The 15,517-nt window shown below is 29.0% G+C and overlaps 1 protein-coding gene across 1 annotated transcript; it reads left to right on the top strand.

Annotated features, from left to right (window-relative positions):
- Window positions 1-1,214: 1,214 nt before the first annotated feature.
- Window positions 1,215-13,741, top strand: LOC129950742 (uncharacterized). Its single transcript, XM_056062664.1, has 9 exons — window positions 1,215-1,642; window positions 1,706-1,969; window positions 2,036-2,221; window positions 2,302-2,524; window positions 5,501-5,508; window positions 8,643-8,975; window positions 10,704-10,946; window positions 11,159-11,338; window positions 11,413-13,741. The coding sequence occupies exons 1-9, from the start codon at window positions 1,336-1,338 to the stop codon at window positions 12,078-12,080; spliced, it is 2,412 nt and encodes an 803-aa protein (XP_055918639.1). The 5' UTR covers window positions 1,215-1,335; the 3' UTR covers window positions 12,081-13,741.
- The last annotated feature ends 1,776 nt before the right edge of the window (window positions 13,742-15,517 follow it).

Raw genomic sequence — 15,517 nt, 5'->3', positions numbered from 1 at the left:
TTCTGATCTCTACAAAATTGTCCAATGGGGAATTATTAACTGTGTAGAATTTAATGGTGCAAAAACTCTGTCTTCTGTTGTTAAAGCGTAAGCCGTTCCAGATGCCATTATCCATGAGTGTCACTTGAATCCAGAAAACTAATCAACTTTTAGTTCTCGGTATGCGTATCACCGATCACTTATTATAAAATGATCACTTATTCAACATTGCCAAAAATACTGCTAGGTGCTTAGGATTTCTCCGATAGAGTAAGAAATTGTTCGACTGTTTCTGATTTGGCTGTAATTTACAAATCCTCCATTCGTTCAAAACTGGAGTATAACTCGCATATTGGCCCAGGTGCCCCTAAAACAAATCTAAATCTCTTATATATGATCCAAAAAAGAGCTTTAAAAATGATAGGCGGCGATAAATGTTTAACCGAAACATTTACATCTCTCGAACATCGCTGCAATGTTACATGACTTTCGTTGTCTTATCGATATTTTCACAAGCAATGTTCTGTCGAATTAGCTTGTATTCCACCCCTAAGACAGTTCATCCGTAGTACTAGCACATCTAAGAATGCTAATCAGTTTACTCTTAAGCTCAATTTCGGGCGTACTGTGAAGGTTAGAGATTCTTTCCTAAACCACACATCAAGAATGTGGAATGCTCTGGCCAATACTGTTCCCTCCAATTTTGAAATTAACCGACTTACACTATTTGCACTTGTGGATGCACGTCAGGAAATCAAACAAACAAAATATGGTTACCAAATTTCTATAGATCTCAAAAATAAATTTTAAAATAACATTTTCATAATGGTTACGTTATGAACGTACTTATAGGCATACAAAATGTTGACTCACCTTTTTACACAAATGTTTGAAAAAAATATACTTTTTTCGTACTCTTTAAGTAGATTTTTTCAACAGTTAAATATTTTGCATTTAAAATGGGTGAAAGTCTTTCTTTTGTTATTATTTTTTAAGTAATTTTGTCACGTGCTTAAAAAATAAATTAAAAACATATTGCATTTAAAGTTTAAATAGAACTGTGGCGCTCTTCGGTGGTCGTCTCCACTGAAATTGTAGGTAAGGTACCTTACCTACTTGTATCAACCAAGTGAGGTTATTTAAATTTTGTTTTAAGGAAATTCCATTTTCTCCATTTTGTACATACAATTATTATTCAAACTGAGTTCCAAAAGGTTCACGCATAAGACTTCTAAGTTAACCAAAGTGATCAATGTATTGCAGTGTCTTGCCTGTTGAGTAGATGTTGATATACAGTGGATTATTGTTTCCATTCCTCATGAAGAGGTTCGTATTAAAAAGTCAAACAACTTTATAATGAATTTATTTCATAAAAAAGTTATTTTTGTGATCGTGGTTGTTGTTTTATTGACTTCAATTCAAAAATCAGCTGGACTAAATATAACTTTGGGTTCTTGTGTTGTGCAATATTGGGAAGAGTGCGAAAGTGAATTTGTTAAATTTTATGTCTCAACCAGTGATCATCCTCAATATGAACCTTATTTAATAAATAGTTCACGAACACTTCTGCCACAGTGGGTTAATCCCGGTAATCAGTATAAATTGGTCATACACGGATATGGAGGAGGACTTGAATACGAACAAACTAAGGCAATTCATCTTGGTAAATGTCATGTTAAAAACGTTATGGTTTTAGAATCAAATTAAATGTGTGGATCACTTATAGAATATTTAAAGTATAACTCTACCAATGTTATCACTGTTGATTGGGGCACATTAGCTGCCGTACCGTGCTACCCTTCAGCTGCTGTAAATACCATTCAAGCTGGTGAATGTATAGCTACCTTTCTTATGCAACTTGCTGCCGACAACTCGGAGTTTAATCCGACAGAGCTGCATATAATTGGATTTAGCTTAGGTGCACATGTTGCAGGCTTTGCTAGTAATGCCTTAGAGAGATCAACTGGTAAAAAAGTCAGACGTATAACAGGTTCTTATGAAATCCAAAAAGTGGCTTCTTATTTGTATTAGAAACACATAACATCTTTATCTTTAGGACTTGATCCAGCTCTACCATTCTTTGGAACTTCTCAAAATGACCTTAAACTCGATCGAACTGATGCTGAGTTTGTTGATGTTGTTCATACCAATGCTGGTATTTATGGTAAAATTGAATCTTGTGGACATGTGGATTTCTATATGAATGGTGGTCAGCTTCAACCTGCTTGCAATGATAGCAAAAGTATTTTCATATTATTTTTTGTGGTGACATAATAAAAAGATAGTATATTAATTTTTTTGTTGATTCCATCACATCATCAGATATCCCACTTTGTAGCCATACGATGGCACCGGTTTACTTTAAGGAATCGATAAAAAGCCCTGACGTTGGTGGCGGCGGCAGTGGCGGTGGTGATGACTATGACGATGGGTTTTGGGGTGTACGATGCTCCAGCTACTTTCAGTACATATTCGGTTGGTGTGGCAATAGTTCCAATATTATTAATTCAGATATTGCTCTGATGGGTGAACACTGTTCGAAAGAGTGAGTTTCAAAGAAATATATATTTTCTGTTATTTGCTTTTATTGGCATATCTTACGTTAACATGTATGTATAAGTCCATAATAATAATTTAAATCATAACCATTTAAAACTGATATAAAAGCTCAATGATAAAAGTTATATGTCCGATAAGAAAAATAAATCGTACCTAAGTAAACATTCTAGAAAAATCAATACTTTTCTACTGCTACCAGAACAGTTTGCCGGTGAAATGTTGAGCAGTTAAGTCAAATATGAAAAAAAGTTTTTTTTTTTTTATGTGTATAGTTGTTTTAAAATGTAAACAAACGACCATGTGTTTGATGATTCCGTGTTCTTAAAAACATAAAAAAAAGATAAAGGTTCAAAAAAGTCCATTAACTTGTTCGTTGAAGTGTTAAAAGTGATTTTCTATATATTAAAATAGTAGTTCCTTGGTGTTTCCTTATATTTTGATAGTTCAAAAGCGCATTTATAAAGTTCTGATGGTAGGCTTATCAGAACTTTGAAGTGTCACTTTTTGAGGGCATATGAAAATTGAACTTCTGAATTTCAATTGTGCGATAGAAAATAACAAAACAATATGTGTGTTCTTGTTTTGATAGATATTTTTTTTTGTATATAATTTTTTTTAACGAACCCATAACGACAGTGTCTTGAATTAAATCTTATATGATAAAATATAGCGTGATACCAAAGAGTCTGGGTAAAAAAGTAAATACCTTTACAAGATTTAAAAATATACTTGTAAAATAAGTTTGTCTTTAAAGATATATAAATGCCATTTGAATTGTCAAAAAAAAACTCCATTTTTCAATTGTTTTGTTTGAAATTCGTTAGACCTGTTTTATACAAATTTTCGATTTCTTCTTAAAAATATTTTTGCTATGCAGTTGTTTAAAAAATTAAATAAATCAAGTGTTCTATTTCGTTAGCATGTCTACCTTTTAATGCTCTCATACTTAGCAAATTTTAACAAATAAGATGTAAAAACAAAGAGAATTTTCCGTAGACTATGCGGATTTGTTGAAAAAACTTAACTTTTTATTATAATAAAAATTTAAAATACTTAGATAATATATTATGTCGAGGGAAATAGATTGTGTATTTCAATGAACTTATCGAATACACACCATTTTTGTCGGTAAGATAGTTAAATGCCAAGACACAACTCATCCTAGGACAACTCATCCCCAAAAAAAAGCAGCAATATAAGTTGCTGAGAAAATTAAAAAACAAAATAACGGTTCTATGAGCGGTGCCTTTTTGGAGCAATACTTCTTTCTTAAAGAAGCCACGTTAACAAATTAAATTTTAGAGAAAATTAAAAAAATATATATCGGTTTGTTTTTGAGAAAATTTGAATTTTCGTTTCTTAAAAAAAAAATGAAAAAACCCCTAACGAGAATCTGCTAAAACCTTAACTTCAAATCGCTTTTTTTACTTTTTTACTTCTGTACCATCATAATGTCATGTTTGATTAAAATCTCTAGTTCGAAATTTTACACGAGTGCAAAACTTGCGAAATAGTTCCTATATGTTGCATGTAAAAATATAAACCTAAAAAACATCACTTGAAGTTGGTAAAAATGGAAAATCGACTCAAATATCTTTTCAGAAATTTAAGAGTTTGTCTTTAAATTAATTTCATTTTATAAAGAATATTGTTTTTGAAGTTTATTAAAATTATTAGAAATTCAAAAAATACAAACAGTTGTTAAAAATTATTCTCGATATCTCGTGAATAAATGAATGTATTGCCTTCAAAATGATAGCATTGCGTGCTTAACTTCTTAGAAAAATCAAATCTAAGAAATATTTGTTTATATAAAAAGTAAAAACTTTCAGGAGATGCTACTAAAATTGGATTTCCACTAAAAATCAACTGACAACATTTTTAAAAACAACAAAAAATTAAAACGATTAATTTATTTATTTCATACAAAATATTGTAATACATTTTTTTAATGTTACATGTGTGGGTCGCATCCCAAACCAGTTGGTATGCAGTTACTTGAAATGCTTAAACTAAACTTTTGACCCGTTTTCGAGATACCGAATTTTTAAATAAAAAAAAAATTATTTTAATCCAAAACAAAAATGCTAACATTTTTGATCATCAAATAATATTAAAACAATTTGAGAACTTGTGCATACAAAAAATATTACAATCGATTCTTGAGTTCCTGAGAAAATTAAAACTAAATTACGCTGCTGCTTGGATACCCTTCCGTAGCAATACAAAAATACATTTTTTTATTGAATGAAGATAAGTTAATAGCATTTTTTTTTAAAGAAAATTTAATAAAAATCTATCAATTCGTATTTGTAAACATTGGAAACTTGTTTTCGTAACATAGTTCTTATATGTTTCAAGTTAAAATTAAAAGTTTGATTCAAATATATGTATATTCCATATTTTGAAAACTATTTTACGTTTTTCTTAATATACATTATTTTGTCGTTTTTCTTTCTATACAAACACTTTATAAAATAAAAATTTAAGCTTATGAAATCCTTTAACTATTTTTAAAATAAAATAAAATGAATATTGATTTTAATCGATATCTGTAATTGATTAATAGTAGCCTTAAAACTAGTTCCAGTAACGACAAATGCTAAATTATATAAATTTCAAGACAAAAACTTTATTTTAAAAATTTGAGCAAAATCACACCGATTTAAAGGTTAAGTATGTTAAAATTAAATGTGCCTAACGTTATATTAAAAATTGCGTTGTTTAAAAGAGTAGTTTTTAATCTGTTTGAACTTTTTTTTTGGGTTGGCCTTTTCAACAACTATCACTTGATTCATCCTCTGAGAAACACGCATTTACAAAATATGGAGATGATTTTTCTGGAGTTATAAACTTTACTTCTAATTTTGAATATTATTAAAATGTATTTCCAATCATTATTTTTATTTATTTTTATTTTAATTTGCTTTATTTTATTCTATTTTATTTGTTTTTATTTCAGATCCCGTGGTGTTATATTTGTTTATACGAATTCGAAATCACCTTATGCCATTGGAAAGGAAGCTTTGTTGCCTCACAGATAGATTTTTATAAAATTTGTGCTTAATGCTAAGATATTAATTGTGTATTGTAATTTTGTTTTGAATTAAGTGTTAAGTTATTAAACTTTAAAAAATACATTAAACTTATATTAAATAGTGTTTTAAAGGTTTGAACATGGTACCCTAAAAATTGTTTACATTTTTTTAACTCATAATGTCTCATAAATGTTAACAAGTTATCCGAATATGTTACTACCTTTGTTAATATTTGTATTAATTGTTTTTTTCTAAACTGTTTAAAAATACTTACTATAATTTAAGATTTATGGCTGAAACACAAACATGCTTCGGCTTCGTCTGCGCTTCGATGACTGAGACTGAGAGATGTTGGTGAGTCCGGGAGCTTAATCTACCGAGTTCTCCAATCTATAAGGATTTCTTCGAAACTCATTTTTTGTTCTACAAAAATGAAACCTTTTTAAGAAAAAATTTAGATAATTATTCTACGTATATTTCAATAACTTACCTTTTAACGTTTTCTTATGACCAATTGTGATAACATGGATTGAATTACTGTGGTTGAAATCGTGTTTGTGTTTCAGCTATTAAACTCCAAAAATTTAAATTCAGTTGATTTTGCAAAAGCCAGTACCCGTGGCATGATGGTTAGTACGATACACTGTCATGCGAGAGGTCTTGGTTTCGATCCTTGCCTATGCCACCTAAAGTTTTTTTTTCAAGGGTACTGTTTCTTGCGAGGAATTGACTAATTCTCCAAGAGTGATGCTTGTCATGAAAAGTGCTTTCTCAAATTTGCCGTTCGGATTCGGCTTAAAACTGTAGGTCCCTTCCATCCCAGACAACAGTACTCGCACACAGGAATGGTTGAGAGTTGTCAGTCACTAGGCCCTAGGCCCTAGTTCTCAAACGGACTGTTGCGCCAGCCAATGTATGTATGTGTGATTTTTAAAAAAAAAACCTTAATGTTTTTTCAGAATTTGATTTTGTAAATCGTTAGATTTTTTTTTAAATTAATTTTGTTTGCATACATAATTTTTTGTTTTAGTTATATTTAAAAATATTATTAGTATGCAGTTATTTATAATATATTAATATTAATTTTTCATTTAAGTATAAGAGCTTGAGTAGAATAAAGTAATTGAAATCGGCTCATGAGTTCCTGAGAAAATTTAAAAACAAAACAACGTAAGGATACCTTTCTCTGGAGCATTACAAAAATATGTTTTATTTTTCGAAAGAAGACAACTATAGAAAATTAGGGAAAATTTAATGAAAATATGTTCGTTTTTGAGAAAATTAGAATTTTCAATTTTTGGACAAAACATTTATTTGAAAGGAAAAACGTCAAACGCTATTTTATTATACTATAAAACATCCATATTCTGTGAATTAAATATTAATAAAAACAACGTATTTGTTTTGAAGATCTTGTCTACACATTTCATATCTGAAGCTCTTAAAATTCTTTGATTGTCTTAGGTCTTTATCTACTCTGCAAATGGTTTTTAAAATTATTAATCACGCGTTTAAAATCAATTTTTCAAATGAAGTATTTCGAACAATGAACCTTATTGTGTTACTGGAACTTCACATTCGTAATCAGCTATCCAGTCCACCTTAAGTACATTTGGTTCGCTTATTAAACTTTTGATTTTTTATTCGTTTAAATTATTTGTAGAGTCACATAAAGGTTCTTCAGAAAAATCATTGAGCCACTAAAAATATATTTCAAAGCTGGCGCTCACAATTTTGTATCAATAGTCAATGAAACTGCATACTTTGTAATATTTCTAGACTTAATAAAAATTTGAATGTGGACTTTTTACAAAAAATTCCGACAGTGAAAAAAGTTAAATACTGCCTTAACACCAAATAAACCTTGTTTCAACAAGGCCCTTTTTCTACTTTTTCCGTGCCGGCCCTGATTAAAGCTTGACCGAATTATTGGAGCTGTTATCTGATTGAGTGTAAATACTTTTATTATTTCGCTGGAAATGTGTGTATAATTAATTAAGCTCATTTCTTTTCCGCAATCCGCATATCAGTCATCTTTGTATAAAGCTTATAACTTTTTTGTACAATCTTTGCGAGCCTAAACTGCAAAAGGTAGGTATGTAAGATACATTGATATTATTATCTTCAACAATCACAGCTTCTTTTATATCAAAATGGCCCAATTAAATTCGCTAAAAGAAACTTATGGTTAATCGTCATGTTACGAATATCTTAAGCAAATTAAATTAACACCACTCACACACTCGATTGATTTCTTTTCTTTTCGTTTTTGTTTTTGATATTTCTATAAAGTTTCATGGAAATTGTATTTCTTTGCAGAACTGCCGGCTTCGGTCTTCGATAGTTCTTCATTGTGTCCGTCCGTCTGTCGTTGTCTGTTGGTCGTTATCGTCGCAGCCACCGCCGTTGATGTTATACACGTTTTTTATTAATTGAAATCCAATGCGGTAGCAAATTGACACTTTTTATTTTGTATTGTATTTTGAGTAGTCAATAGACGCGTTTAGATTATACGAATACGATGCTATTTCTTTTAAATGTCTGTACAAAACTTACAACGACGAACCTAAAGTGGAAATTAGACTCATGGAATTATGAAGTGGAGAAACTACTAACTCAAGGGAAAAGTGTTAGTTAGTTTTTTTTTTGTTAAATGTTAAGAAGTTGTGCATTTATTTTAAACCTTGTGATTTTGAGAGCAAAAGAATGCAGAAAATTTAAATTTGTGCCATGGACAACAATTGGATAAAAATGGAAGTTCTTCTTTTGATGGTGATGTTAATTTTGGGTAAGTTCTATAAGTAAACTGTTTTAACATAATTACTTCTGCCGGCCTTATTGGAATACAACAAAATGAATGCAAAGTTTATTGGGGTCATATTTGTTGATGTTTATTGTTTATGTGAATTTTTTTACTAAAACCATTTAACGAATGAATTAATATTAAAGTTCAACTTTAATTAAATGTATCTAGCCTTGTTCAAAGCCTTGAATGTTGCTTACAATCATTTAAAAAAATATATATTAATATTTGTTCTAACAATGTAATGCTTCAGTATTTATGAGCTTGTAATATTTTTGTTCAATTTTTTACAGCGTTTTCCCATCTCACATATGGTGGTCCATTGAAAAATGGGAAAGAATCTCCACCGCCAGAACAAACAATGAGTATTGGACCCTGCAAATGGATCATTAGCCGACAATGTCCGGATAATGAAGTTCAATTTTATTTATTCACACGAAAAAATATGATGGATCGTCAAAGAATTTGGATTGATACAACTTTAGAGAAATCAAATATTAGTGATTCATTTTTCAATGCAGCACATCCAACAAAAATTATAATTCATGGTTATAATTCAAATATGTTTCTTGATATGTTATTTGAGATGAAAGATGGTGAGTATAATTTTGTTTTATAAAAATGTTGGCAATTATGCTGAAATGATTCATTCATGATACCTTTAAGTATAACCGGGCTTACGTTGCTTTGCTTTATTTTGAAGATTAAAAATTGGAAAGTTCAAAATCTTTTTCTATTTAACCGATTCAAAAATGCATTATTGATTGAAGTTATTGTAATGAGTCTGATTTTTCGGATTTTGACATTTCTCGACGTTTCAAGGTCCCTAGAGTCGAAATAAAAGATTTTTAGAAAGATGTATGTATGTGCGTGTGTGTGTACGTACGTTTGTACGTCCGTACGTTCGCGAAGTTTTTTTCGTCGTCCATAGCTCAAGAACCAGTTTAAAAAAAGATAAAAATGTTGGTTAACCCTTAATGTCTCACGAACTTAAAACGCTAGAGACTTGAATTAACTTTTTTTTATATAATATATTGTAACGTCATTCCAAATAAACATATTTTTTGAAAAAAAAAAACAATTAAGGATGTTTTTTTATAAATCAAAAAAAAAAACTGAAAACAAAAATTTGTCATCTCGAAAATTTTACGAATAAAAATGATTTCATCTCAAAAACAATTTTGTGCAACGAAAAATAAAGTGGTAAAAAAACGAAAAACATGTGGTAAAATTTTGAGAAAAATTAAATTGACAGTTTTCTTATAAAAAAGATAAAACCTAAAAAAACACATTATTCAAAGTTGGTAAAAATTGAATTTCGACTCAAATATTTTTTCAAAAACTTAAGATTATGTCTTCAAACTTTTTTATCTTATTAGAAATATTGTTTTCAACATTCGGTTACATTTTGAGAAAAGTCGAATTGACAGTTTTTCTTACAAAAAAAATAAAACTTAAAAGAAAATTGTATAAAAGTTGGTAAAGATTTTCGACACAAATATCTTTTCAAAATATTTAAGATATTGGCTTTAAACTACTTTTATCTTTTAAAAAAATATTGTTTTCAACATTCAGTCAAATTTTGAACAAAATATAATTGAAAGTTTTTTTTTTACAAAAAAACTTAAAACCTAAGCAAAAAATTGATTTTTGACTCAAATATCTTTGCAATACTTTGAGATATTGGCTTAAAACTACTTTATCTTTTAAAAAAATATTGTTGTCAATATTCAGTGAAATTTTGAGAAAAATCTGATTGACGTTTTTTTAGAAAAAATAAAAACCTTAATAATAAAAAAACAATACTAAAACATTTTAAAAATTAACCTTCGAATCAAATAGCTTTTTAAAATTTTAAAATATTGTCTTCTAACTCTTTGTATTTCACAGAAAATATTGTTTTCAATATTTAATATTTTTTAATAATCCTATAGTCCGTTTTTTCATAAAAAAAATAAAATCTTCAAAAAATAGTACGCAAATTTGATACAAATTTATGTTCGGGTCTTGATATCTCTCAAATTAATTTCATTCATCCAATTTGTAAAAAATTAAAAAATGCTACTGTAATTGGTTAAAATTATTTTTAACAAAACTGGATTTTCAAACGAAACTATTTCTTGATATGACAAATATTGTTGGTAATTTGAAAATTTGTAAGAATAATTCAACTGATATCTAACCCAACACGAAGAACTACAAACTTTTAAACAAGAACAATCGACAAACGGGATGGGAAGTTATCAGTGTGGGTCGCACCTCAGCCTCTTTTTTTAATTTTTAAATTATTTCAAAAAAGATAATCTTACAATATATTTTTACAGAATATCTACAAAAAGGTGAATACAACATTATTTACGTTGATTGGAGTATCCTTTGCCCCGGTCCTTGTTACATCAGTTCAGCTCAAAATACAAAACACAGTGGGGCATGTACAGCACAATTAGTGGAACGAATTATGGATTTGGGGTCAACGGATATTCATGTAATTGGATTTTCACTTGGTGCTCAAGTTGCCAGTTATGTAGCCAGAAATTTGGGATCATTTTTGCTTCCAAGAATAACTGGTGAGTCAAATTCAAAGTTATTAAATAATTTTAGAGTAAGAGTATCGTAGGTACTCAGACTCGAAATTCTGTTCCGATTTCAATTTGGCTTAGTTTAGAAGGAAAACATGAGTAAGACCTGTTAATTGTCTAGAATATAGGATTTATAGTCGGGAAATTTCAAAATTTTAAATTATTAGACTCATTAAAATACCTTTTCTCTCTTTTAAAAGGTCTTGATCCAGCTATGCCATTATTCATTACTTCCTCGCTAGATGATAAATTGGATGCAACTGACGCTGAATTCGTTGATGTTATTCACACAAATGCCTTTGTCCAGGGAAAACTCGAAAGATGTGGCCATTTGGATTTCTATATGAATGGTGGGGTCTATCAGCCTGGTTGTACTGGAAGTAAGATTAATACAAACAAAACACAATTCCAAACAAAATATGAACTTATTCGCACGTTTCTTTTTGCATATTAGACATCTTTGCATGCAGTCATCAGAGAGCACCTGCTTACTTCTTGGAATCCATCCGATCAACCAAAGGTTTCTGGGGTTGGGCTTGTAGTTCGTATATTTCATACTTACTAGGATTTTGTCCACCAACTAATTATTTAGTTGAAGCTGGCGAAAATGCTAATCCCATGTCGAATGGCCTCTATCTTATAACCACCGCAAATTCTACACCATTTGCTTTGGGAAAATGGACAGACTATCCCGATAAATCTAATAATGCTGGTTATACAATATCTCAGAAACCTTCTACTCGACATAGTCCCTTAATGAAAGAAGTTGACGAATGGGGAAAACTAGAAGGACATTTTAATAATATTGAACATTTTCCAACTCCTTACTCTCAAGATCCCAATGGAGAAACTTGGCCATATTTTGGACGATCGGGAACGAAAGAAATCACAAAAGAACTCAAGGAACCAATAAATGATAGTTCAACAGTAAAATCAGTAACACAATATAAAGGACAAACTTTGGGCACAAGAAATCGGCCGCCTATTTTTATAGAAAGTAAGACTAAGGCGACATCTCAATCTAAGGATGATAATTCAAATTGGACATCATATAGAAAAAATCTTACAATGGGTTTTATTGATAAAAGTATATTTCAAGTGCCTAAATTAAGTAGTAGTTAGTTAATTTCATTGAAGTAATTCTGCCAAAATAGTCTATTTAAATTAAAATTAATTATACTTAATATTAAAATGTATTTATTATAATTTTAAGTCTAGCTAAGTTTGCTTTGGGGAAAATTTATAAAAAAATGTTTATGAAATAAGTTTTAAATAATAATTTTAAACAAATGTTAGGTGTCATATAATTTCACACATCATACAAAATGTAACGTTAAGCATTTTAATTATCAAACTTATTATTAATTGGGGAAGGTTTGAGAAAAATGGGAATTTAATAATAACGTTTACATTAACAAATATGTATATAATTTAATAAGTTAAAAGAATATAATTTAACGTTTTAAAAACATGAAGTTTATAATCAGATATATTGAAATAATTTATACTTTTGCTTTATTATTATTTAATAAAAAAATAATTTACTAAATCTCAGTGATGGTAGAAAGATTTTCACTTGATATTCGAATAAACTAAAGACTGACGATCAAGTTCGTGAAAGGCATTATTCTGGCCCTTGTGCAACAACAAACTTTTTAAATATTTATGAGATAAACAAATTGCAAAATAGAATCGTTTTTAAAACAAGTTGAAACTCTAAAGTAAGTACATATATTCAATAAAAGTTTCTTTTTTAAAATGCAATATAATGAAAATAAATTGCATGACCTGCTCCTGCATCCAAAGAGCCTGTTTTAAAAAAGTTCCTATAATTTAAGATTAAAAAATACACCTGCAAAATATGAATATGTTACTTGAATTCTTCAAAAAAGACCTTAATTTTTGAGAACTATTTTTGTTTTAAATCGTTAGAAATTTTTTATTAAAATCTGTTTAAATTTTAAAAAGAAAATAATAGTTCTATATGGGTACACTTCTCGAGTAATACAAAAATATTTATTTGTGTTTGAAAGTTAAGAAAAAAAATAAAGAACATTTTGTTGCTTTTGGGAAAATTAGAATTTTGGTTTTCAACCAAAAAATTTGTTTTGGTCCTACCGTTTTTAACCTCCATAGGACTTCATTGTAATCGTTTCGATTTTTCGAATTGAAAATTTTGACATTTCTTGACGTTTTAAGGTCCCTAGAGTGAAAATAAAAGATTTTTGGAAAGATGTCTGTGCGTGCGTGTGTACCTACGTTCCTACGTGCGTCGCGACGTTTTTCCATCGTCCATAGCTTAAGAACCAGTAGAGATAACAACTTCAAATAAATGTTTGTATACAGGTTATAATGCAGAAAGATGCAGAAAGGGCCCTCAAGAAAATTAAGAGGGTGGATTTTTTTACCATATCAGTTTAAAAAAAAAAGTTAAAAATGTTGGTTCACCCTAAATATCTTACGAACCAATGACGCTAGAGACTTGAATTAAATTTTATATTATAAATTGTTACGTGATACCAATGAAATATATTTTGGAAAAAAATAAAATTAAGGCTTATTTTATAAATCAAAAATTTGGAAAAGAATTTGTCACCTCAAAAATTTTACGAATAAAAAATGATTTTATCTCCAAAACAATTTTGTGCACTAAAGACTAACGTTTTCACCATCTGGTCATTTTGAGAAAATCGAATTGACAATTTTTTTTTATAAAGAAATAAAAAACCTAAAAAAAAACAATACTCAAAGTTGGTAAAAATTGGATTTCGACTGAAATATCCTTTCAAAACCTTGAGATTATGGCTTCAAACTTATTTTATATTTGAAGAAATATTGTTTTCAACATTCGTTACATTTTTGAGAAAAATCGAATTGACATTTTTTTTACAAAAAATTAAAATTGAAAAGAAAATTAAACAAAAGTTGGTAAAAATTGATTTTCGGTTTTGGCTTCCAACTATTTTTAACTTATAACAAATATTGTTTTCATCATTTAGAACAATTTTGAGAAAAATTGAATTAACAGTTTTTTTTACAAAACACAAAAACCCTAAAAAAATTAATAAAAGTTGTTAAAAATTGATTTCGACTCAAATGTTTTTTTCAAAACATTGAGATATTGGCTTTAAACTAATTTTATTTCTTAAAAAATATTGTTGTCAAAATCCAATGACATTTTAGCGAAAAATCGGATTGACAGTTTTTTTTACAAAAATACTAAAAACCTCAAAAAAAATATTAAAAGTTGGTAAAAATGGATTTTCGACTTAAGTATCTTTTCAAACATTTGAGATTTTTGCTTCAAACTAATTTTTTTCTTATAAGTAATATTGATTTCAACATTCGATCAAATTTTGAGCAAAATCCAATAGACAGTTTCTTGACAAAATATAAAAACCTAAAAAAAGCATTACTTAAAGTTCGTACAAATTTACTTTCTACTGAAATATGTTTTTAAAAATTAAAAATATTGGCTTTAAACTTATTTGATCTCACAAAACATATTGTTTTCGATATTCAGTAAATTTTGTATTAAAATCAAACTGTCTGTTTTTGCACAAAAAAACTAAAATCTACGAAAAAAAAGGACTCAAGTTTGGTAAAAATTCATTGTGAACAGTAGAAGATATTGACTTCAAATTAATTTCATTCATCCAATTTGCATATGTTTTTACAAGAAATAAATTTTATTAAAAAATTCTATTATAATTGGTTATCGACTAAAATTCTCTTTAGCAAAAATAGATTTCGAAGTCAAACTATTTCATTACGTGCAAAATATTGATCGTACATTTAAATTTTTTAAGAATAATTCAACAACTTTTTTAACAAAACACGAAAACCTTCAAACCTTTTGAGTAAGACAAATCGACAGACAGGATGGGAATTTATCAGTATTAGTCGCACCCCAGCCTCTTTTTTGATCTTAAAAATCACGTAAATGTGAGGACAGACCAACAGACGTACGGAATCGGTGGACCCACTTTTTTCGTCTTCTTTCTCGAGTTCTAATTTTTAACGAATGTAATACTCGTCAGTAAGTAAGTAAGTAAGTAATACTCGTCATGTAGTTCTTTCATGTCACAAGTAAAATTTACACCAAACACAATTTGGGAATAACATGCTCAAATCCATTGGGGTATGAGCTAAGTACCATGGAGCATGTCATCATAGGAAGTACAAGTCCATGTCCTTAACTTCAAAAGAAATAAACATCGGATAACATGATTCTACAAAGCCATCCTCATTTTTAAAGAAAAATAATTCAATAGTTCCCACACTTGGCAATCCCAAATTTTCACACTCTGTAGATGAATTATTGCCATGAAGACAATAACACGTGCTGCAGCAAGCACAGCTGCAGCAAGCTCCCAAAATCCTTGCCCAATTCAAGCTCTTCTAAGCCCCAAACTACGCAGCGACAACGAAGTGGATGGTTGTACATATAAATTGATGAGTTAGTTGGAGTTTTGTTGAATTTTTATTAGAGTAGTGTGTGAACTATTGAGTTGACCTTGGTAATTTGAATCTCAAATTCTCGATTACAGAAACCACAT

Source organism: Eupeodes corollae, chromosome 3, assembly GCF_945859685.1.
Source record: "Eupeodes corollae chromosome 3, idEupCoro1.1, whole genome shotgun sequence".
Classification (NCBI taxonomy): domain Eukaryota; kingdom Metazoa; phylum Arthropoda; class Insecta; order Diptera; family Syrphidae; genus Eupeodes; species Eupeodes corollae.
The sequence above is the reverse complement of the archived record's forward strand: the minus strand, read 5'-3'. Positions and strand labels throughout refer to the sequence as shown.

Coding starts and splice junctions, on each gene's coding strand:
- LOC129950742 (XM_056062664.1), top strand. CDS start 1,336: ATGAATTTATTTCATAAAAAAGTTATTTTTGTGATCGTGGTTGTTGTT. Junction 1,970..2,035: donor AAAAGTCAGACGTATAACAG/GTTCTTATGAAA, acceptor CTTTATCTTTAG/GACTTGATCCAGCTCTACCA. Junction 8,976..10,703: donor GTTATTTGAGATGAAAGATG/GTGAGTATAATT, acceptor ATATTTTTACAG/AATATCTACAAAAAGGTGAA.